Below are 8,532 nucleotides of genomic sequence, written 5' to 3' on the forward strand. Positions count from 1 at the left end.
AATTTGAGCTCATTTAATCCTGAAAATACAAAAGGAAGACAAAAACACACTTTTTCCAACATTAGTACTTAAAAAGGGTTAGTTTTATGCCTTATTTGATGTAATTTATATGTTGCATTTTACACACATCACTTATCTCCCAACCCATTAGTCATACATACATATACACCAAATTAATTATTCATCTCAAAATCAAAGAGAAACCACTAGAAATTATTAATATGATTTATATGTTTACATTAAATTGAAGATAGAGATAGACATTTCAACAAATCTAAAGCAAGATTTTACTGTATTAGCTCGAACAAGAATTCCAATCCAGGCTAGATGGAACCATTAAAATACAAGAGAAGAAAATAATAGAATTCTATTTCAGTATATCAAATTCCTCTTTACTGAAAATATCATGATCGATTTTTTATATTTGAAATTGGATGAATGTATAACAAAGACAAAACAACAACTAACAATAGAAAAACAAAGCAATCCTTTGTGAAATATGTTTAGATTTCGACGTTGATACGCGGACGGATGTTTTATAACATCCATCGAAGAAAAACAATAAATTTTGTTAAAATAGGACATATAAAAAGAAACACCGTTTATGATCTTTTCTACAAGAGCATAAACAACGGTCCGGTTGGAGGTGTTTGACTCATGTGGTCCGGTTTGCTTGAGCAGACTAGGTTGATTCGAAATGGTAGGGACCATCCACTCACAAACTTATTCTATTTTTTTTTGTTTTTTAGTGTAAAAAGTGAGGTTTGATGTGGAGGTTTGGAGTTGTTTATTGTTGGAGGAAAAGTGAGGGTGTGGAGTGGTAATGGTTTAGAATGATGTGACATGCTAACTACGCAGTCCGTTGGATAGACTTTGACCATCGTTAGAGATGCTCTAAGCAAGTTAAAATCTAACGTGGCGAGTTACCGTCACAAACGTTTTTTTGTTTTATTTTATGTTTTCTCACACAATTTTTACGTAATTAGGTCTCAAATACTTTTTGTTCGTTAACATAGATATTTTTCTCGCCACAACGTGCGTGGAAATTCCTTGATAGCACAATGATATTATATTATTTGTATCTTACAAAAGTTGTCATTACATATCTTGACTTATTTTAAGTAGTTATTTTAAAGAAATGCACACATATATACTTAAGTCAAAGTCTTACAAGTTACTAATTTTTTAAAGAAAAACACACACATAGTTATAGCATACTCACTCGACCCCTTGAGCAGGAATCTCTGGGAGCTGATGGAACACTCGAACACAACTATACACCGAGCAAAAAGCTTGTACAGTAGTCAAGAACAACATAAGCAAAGCAGCCAACAAAGTTAAAATCTTCCAAGATGCAAACACATATTTCTTCAATAACTTGGACAATTTCACCCTCCATGTTTGGTCATACATCTTATTCACATTTGCAACCACTGTATCCATGTAATCCACCTTTGTCAACTTCACAGATTTACTCATTCCGTTCCATAAATCAGCAACCTCTTTATCACTCTTCAAATAGTTGAACACTATATCTCTTTTACTCAAATACTTTGCGTCTTGTTCTGTGTCGATTATCCCATTCATTAACTCGGTGTAACGAGCCATCACCAATGGTCCCGTTGCAACACAAGCTTCGTGCGCTACCAGGTTTCTTAAATAAACCTTGGTGTTCCCATCCAGTTCCACCTTCGGGAGGTACAACATACGTGTTTTGACATCAAAACTAATGTTGGATATTCCACCTTCAACCGGTTTAAAACGGATTCCTGCTTTGGCCATATCTGTAACCGAGGGGATCTTGATCTCTTCTATCTTTGGGGCTTTTGGCTCACCATTTTCGTCCTTCGGTTTCTCCTGTCCTCTACCAAAAATGCTTTCCCATATTGGTTTGAGTAGAGAAACTAATGGTAATTTATTACACACAGCCATTGGCTTCCCCAACTTGAATTTCTTGATAACACCTACTTTCTTGATTACTTGCAATATGACATTCCAAACCTTTGAAACATCAGGGCTTTTTGCTAAAGATTCTTCTTTTTCATCTTGAACTAGCAAGTCGCTGGTTGGATCGTCCGGCATGTCGATCTCATGATAATTCTATCAGAGAGAATATACTAAATTATAGATGAACAATTTATGTTTATAAGATTAATGTAGGGCCTAGTAATCCTATACCACCCCAAGCTCAAACGACCATTCGACGAAAAATTCAAACGGCCGTTTAAAGGTAGAGAGTTAAGACGCAAACCCTAACCGTCATAAACGGCCATTTTACAAATCATCAAACAACCTTGTTAAAAGTTTTAAAAGAAGAGGGGTTTATGGTGCAAGAGCAGATCTTCAAACCGCCGTTTTGTACTAACTCAAACATGTGTTTTAAAACGGTGTGAGATTAGATTGTTAGTGGTGTGTATAAAGAAACCTTAATCCAACATCCTTTTTAGTTAGGGGGGACGGGCCACTCATGGGTTCCTTTTTGTGTCATAACACCGCCGCCACCCACAAGGGTAGGCCAGGCGGGTATGTTTTGCCACAAAGACCACCCGGGAACATGGTGTAAATGTCGATGCACTTGTTTGACCATTAGGATTGGTGGTGGGCTTTGATTGGTTAAGGAGTTTAACATTATTAAAATAAAAAAAAATAGTTTATGGCAAGGTTAAGGCGCCGATAGTGTTTTATGGCTTAAGGGTAGTTTTAAAGATATTTGACATGGTGGTATTTGATAATAATAATAATATAACAATAAAGCTTAACTAACATAATCTCTCATACCGCTGTGCTAGGGTTTATGTTGCTGTAGAATTCGGCTTCGGGCACAGTCATGTGGTAGAGAAAGTCGAGCAGGTGAACGCACTTTTCGATGGGAACATGATCCCGCAACTCTTCTCCGACAAATGGAGTAAGATCGCGATACAACTCTTTCAACATTGTCTTCAACATGTTATCAGCATCATCTGAGTTCTTTAGTTCACCAGTTTTTATATAGGCCAACATCTTCCTGAGTAAAAACAACGGGATCTGATTCTCCACCTTCACCACATCTCGAAGAATCGCCATATGAGACAGATCCTTTGTAACGTCCTTCGTATTCAGACCTTCTTTTTTATCTAAATACACCTGAAGAAAATCAAGTAAATACGCAGTGTCAACAACCATCATCCACACTAGTGTGTCACCATACATACTCAGAAACGTATGGTAGCAAGCGCGGATCTCAGCCTCGTGATCTTCCTTCATTTTTTTCACAAAGTTTTCGAAGGTAACATTCATGTATTTTCGGGTTCTTCGAGCAGCAGCCTCCTTGTTCCTCTGCATGTTGTGGACGTCGGGCAGCAAATGGTGGAACGGGCCTAACGCGACTTGTTGTGGGATATAGCATTTGGGATCGGTGGCTTGAAGCACTTTAGGGACAGTGAAGATACAAACAATATTCTTTTTTTCTTCATCATCTTGTTCGTCAACTGATTTACGAATGTCTTCGACTCATTTTGTTTCGTCGAAGTCGTACTTCACGAAGCTGGGTGAGGAATGCATGGTAAATTGGCGATGGAGTTGAATATATGCTTGTGATAAGGGTAGTGTATTGCACTAGCAACATATATACACACTAGCTAGCTAGTAAAGTGACTGATCGAGTGATATATTATTCTAAAGAACACAATGTGATATGTGTGTTGGAATCTGAATAAATGAAAAAGAAGTTTTTAGGGTGTATATGTGTGTAGCCACCATGGATGGACCTATGGTGGGCTAAAGGGGCGGGCACACCCCTTAAGAAAACGACAGTAGTGTTATATGCGGATTTAAATCCGAATCGAACCCCATAAAATTTCGTGATCGCACCCCATGAACTTAAAGTGAAGAGAAGAAAAGGAAAGAAATCGTTCAACAAACCTTTCCGGCCAACAATCGTTGCTAGAGTTCATCTCTGTTTTCGTTGGAAGAGAAAGAGTGTGATTTTTTTTCTATGATAAAAAATAAATGTTTGTGGGGTGAGAGAAAAGTGAAGCTTTTACACTCACTCTTTTATATTGTGAATAGGTAAGACTAAACGGTATGGGGACCGTCCCCGCCCCGTCTAGCCCCGTCACCACCTCACCGGTCCCCAACACTATTTCCACAGGACGTCGTCGTTCTCTCCGTCTTCTCCCAGCCATTCCAGCCGGGCCGCCGCATCTATAAGTTTGTTTCCATTATCTCTAAAGATAGGTTTTGTTGTTTTTCTTTTGTAATGTTATGAAATGTCACAAGAATGAGATTCTCTAAGATTTTTTTTTTCTTTTCTGAAATGAATTCTCTAAGATATTGAAACAAAATTCTATATGCGGATATAAAACTGCAACAAAATAATTTCACCAGTTATTAAAAAACCCGTCCATTTAAAATTCTGAAGCAGAGAGCCAGTTGGATAAAGTTTGATCAAGAAACCATCCACACTAGAGGGAAGATATAACAACCCATTAAAAAAAATATAACAAAGACAAAAGAAAATAACAGGGAATCCATTTCAATATATGTCAAATACGTCTTTATATTGAAAACACCATGAGAGCATTCACAATAAGGCTCATTAAAAACACCTAAAAATATGTCTAGTTAGCTGACACATCAGAAAAACACTCACCCTTCAAAAATATCAAAAACCCACCCAATAAGAAAACACAAAAACACTTAAAACATTACCACATCATCACCACCTTTTTAATTTTTAACCACACATTTACACCACTTATTCTCTCTCTCTCTATATTATATATATTAAAAGTACATGAGTCCCACCATTTTGTTGTTTTTAGTTGTTTTTGCATACAAACATATCTAAAAAATAGGTACAAAAACAAGGTTCACAATAAGAAAAAATGGATGATGTGAAAAAATGAGTAAAAACAACACCCAAAAATGTATTATTGTGGATGCTCTGATCATTTATGTTTAAAAATGATTGAAAACGCCATGCTCTAGTAGTGGCCACAGGTATTTAAGTTCCACCTATGGTGGACCCGTGTTAGTTTTTTTCCTTCAGGTCTCAAGTTCGAGTTTAGGTGATACGGGTTTTCTCATTGAGGTATTTAAATTTGATGATCTTTTCAGCGAGAAGGCTCTCTAGCGCGGACCCAGTTAAGACAACGTATGCTAGACCTCCCGACATTCGCAAATAATTCACACCTTTCAAAAAAAAATAAAAAAATAAATAACAAAGTGAAAACGACAACAATAAAAATAAAACCAATAAATTTAGATGAAATAGGACATAAAAAGAAACATTGTTTTAAGATTTTTCTATCAGCAGCCTAACATCTAATGTGCAGTTATCCCCATAAATGTTGTTTAGTGACATGACCAATTACTTAACGAATTTTTTGCAGAAATAGGTGTTTTGAGATGGAAAAGAGTGCCATTAGGTGGTCAACCTTTTTGTTTTCATATTTAGGTAAGTTGTGCTTCCATACAGCGACCTTTATTAAGCAATTCTGCCAAAAATCAGAATTTCTGCAAAAGCTGCCATACATTGTGAAAGTCGCTGTTTGATACAGCAACCTTGCTGAAAGTCGCTTTTTGATTTAACAATCTTCTGAAAGTCGCCATATCATATGACCACTTTGATCAAAGTCGCCGATTCATAAAACCACCCTTCTGAAAGTCGCCATATCATATAACCACTTTGATCAAAGTCGCCGAGTCATAAAACAACCCTTCTCAAAGTCGCCGATTTATATCAGCACCTTTCCGAAAGTCGCAGATTCATCTTGCAAACTTATAAAAGGTCGCTGAATTATAGAACAATGTTAGTGAAGGTTGCTGATGTTGGATTCAGGCCCCAAACACACACTCAACACACTCACTGTATGTGAAATATGTATGAAGATAAGAAATGAAAACTTGCTGTATTCGATATATCACAGAAATGGGTTCATGTTTATTAAACAAGTGAGGCTATTTATAGCCATACAATTACAACGCGGGGAATAATAAATAAAGAATATTCTATTTATTCTATGAAATATTCGGTCAAAAGCATGACCTCTTCTTCTCCTTGTGAATCGGTCGCATGCAACGTGATTATATGAAACTAAGTTTATAATTTCATACGACAATTCACTGCATGTGACCGGTGACTCGTGTAACCCGCGAACAAACTCGAGTAAACACGTAACCCGTTCGACCCGTTGAACCATGACCCGATAACGTGCCGACCTGTGACCCGTAAAGGAACCCGGTTAACCCAACAGCTGAATCATCCCACAATGTTAATGAAGGTTGCTGTTTCATCCTTGTCGTTTTGGAGGGAGTGGTTTTAATAATTGTTCTGAGCTAAAATTGTAGTTTGCAGGAGTCACATGGCTAAAATTTAAATTTGTGGCCATTAAAGCTTTTATTAAGAAAGCTACATGAAACAGCGACTTCTATGAAGATGGGGATATGATTCAGCGACTTTTATGAAGATGGTTTCATCAAATAGCGACTTTAAACAAGGATGTAATATCAAATGACTTTCAGATGGTTGTGCATTCAAACAACGACTTTCCTTTATCTTGTGCAGCTTTTTCAGAGTTTCTGATTTTTTGGCAGAATTGCTTAATGAAGGTCGCTGTATGGAAGCACAACTTACCTAGATATGAAAACAAAAAGGTTGACCACCTAATGGCACTCTTTTCCATCTCTGTCACACCCCAACCGATGGCGAAAACATCGGGATGAGACGAACAAATTGCTCAAAACATCATAACACTACATGTGACAATATAATTAAATTTCATTTATTAAAATTGCAAAGTTTCATACATTGTCATAAAAGGAAATAACAAACATTAAACATAGTTTATTTCAAAAGTGGGTTTCTAAGCCATCCTATTCATTTCTTCAAATCTTGACTTCCTCATCCTGCAGTATGCATTTAAAATAAAGTCAACAAAACATGTTGGCGAGTATACAAGTTTGAATATAGTATAATATGTTTGAAATAGTTTAACATGCTCAAATCCACGTGACTACATGATTTCATATTAACAGTTATACTCGTAACGATGAAATCTATGTGTTCAAACCAAAGTTTAACGCAATTAACATAGCCTAACCCTAGAAGGGTGGTAACATGAGTAACATAGAATAAACCTAACAATACCCATAATATTATGGGAGGGGCGTTACAACCTACAGCGCTGCCATTGTTAGGGGAGGCTTGCAAAGTTAATGAACACACAGTCATAAATGTTTAACAGTAGCATAACGTGATTAACATGAGTCAAATAGATTCACATGAAATGTGGATTGAGGGTGCAAAAATGTTTAACATAGTGTGTTTGATATAGAAAATGCATACAGCACCCAAAATGTGATAAAATAGAAAATGGGTCATGTATACTCACCTTAGAGTGCGTTGCGTTTCTTGGTAAAGAGAGGAGTTTAATCCAAGAGATTTGCAAGAGATTTACCCTATTTGATTGGGAATTCGTTAATTTGGTAAAAAGAATAAATGTGATAAAGGAATTTAGTGGAAATTGATAATAAAATGCTTAATAAGTAATTCATGTTATTTTGCTATTAATTATCAAATCTTATTTTATGGTTTATTGGATTTATATAGGATATCCTAAATACTGATTTTACACAAAATGGTAATTCTGATTTAAAAGTAATATATATTCTGATTTATAGTTATAATAATAATAATAATAATAATAATAATAATAATAATAATAATAATAATAACAACACTAAATATAATAATAATAACAACTCTGATTAATAAGTTAATAAAGTTAATAATTCTTATAATAAAATTCTAATTTAAAAGTTAATAAAGTTAAAAATTCCTATTTAGAAATAGTAATAATTCTAATTAATAGGTTAATAAAATTAAAAGTTCTGATTAATTTATAAATAATGAATCTGATTATTATAAATATAAATACTGGATTTTATTTAATACTGATTAATTTCTGAGTTTGATTAAATAATACTTGAATTCTATTTGATATAACAATTAGATTTATAAAATAAATACTGAATTTTATTTGAATAATATATATCCTGAATTTTTATAAATAATAGCTGATACTAATTATAATAAGATAACATTATATATATGTATAAAAGATTAATAATATTAACAGTAGTATTAATATTAATTATAATAATAATAAGTTTCATAACAGTTCATCGCAGAAAGAAAGAAAGGAAAGAAGGAACAAAGGTCGGAGAAACGATTTACCGGACGAGGTCGTCTTCTCCGGCGAGATTTCCGGCGAGAGTCTTCTTCTCCGGCGAACTGTTTACTTGATTCCGGCGAGTGGCTCCAACGACGTTCCACCTTCTCCGGCGGCGTGACCCGAGTTCAACCAAAAGTTAGTGTTTTGAAACGGTTGCGGTGGTGTCGAGATGGTCATGGTGAGTGGTGAGTGTGCGGTTTCGGTAGCCGAGGGTGAAGGAATGAAGCATGAAGTTTAGTCGGGTTTATAAAGGAGGTGTCGGGCGTCGGTTACGACCTTGGAAGGTCACAAGATTCCGGTAAACAAGTCAAAAGTC

At 35.4% G+C, this 8,532-nt stretch overlaps 1 protein-coding gene across 1 annotated transcript; it reads right to left on the reverse strand.

Moving 5' to 3' along the window:
* Positions 1 to 1,217: 1,217 nt before the first annotated feature.
* LOC110917887 (putative UPF0481 protein At3g02645) lies at positions 1,218 to 3,202 on the reverse strand. The gene is made up of 2 exons (XM_022162334.2): positions 2,779 to 3,202; positions 1,218 to 2,100 (listed from the first exon to the last, which is right to left on the reverse strand). The coding sequence occupies exons 1-2, from the start codon at positions 3,187 to 3,189 to the stop codon at positions 1,219 to 1,221; spliced, it is 1,293 nt and encodes a 430-aa protein (XP_022018026.2). The 5' UTR covers positions 3,190 to 3,202; the 3' UTR covers position 1,218.
* Between the last annotated feature and the right edge of the window lie 5,330 nt (positions 3,203 to 8,532).

The sequence above is a fragment of the Helianthus annuus genome, chromosome 16, assembly GCF_002127325.2.
Source record: "Helianthus annuus cultivar XRQ/B chromosome 16, HanXRQr2.0-SUNRISE, whole genome shotgun sequence".
NCBI lineage: Eukaryota > Viridiplantae > Streptophyta > Magnoliopsida > Asterales > Asteraceae > Helianthus > Helianthus annuus.

Excerpts from the sequence above, each read along its gene's own strand:
- LOC110917887 (XM_022162334.2), bottom strand. The coding sequence starts at position 3,189 with ATGTATGGTGACACACTAGTGTGGATGATGGTTGTTGACACTGCGTAT. Across the intron at positions 2,101-2,778 it reads ACATAAACCCTAGCACAGCG|AATTATCATGAGATCGACAT; the intron begins GTATGAGAGATT and ends TCTCTCTGATAG.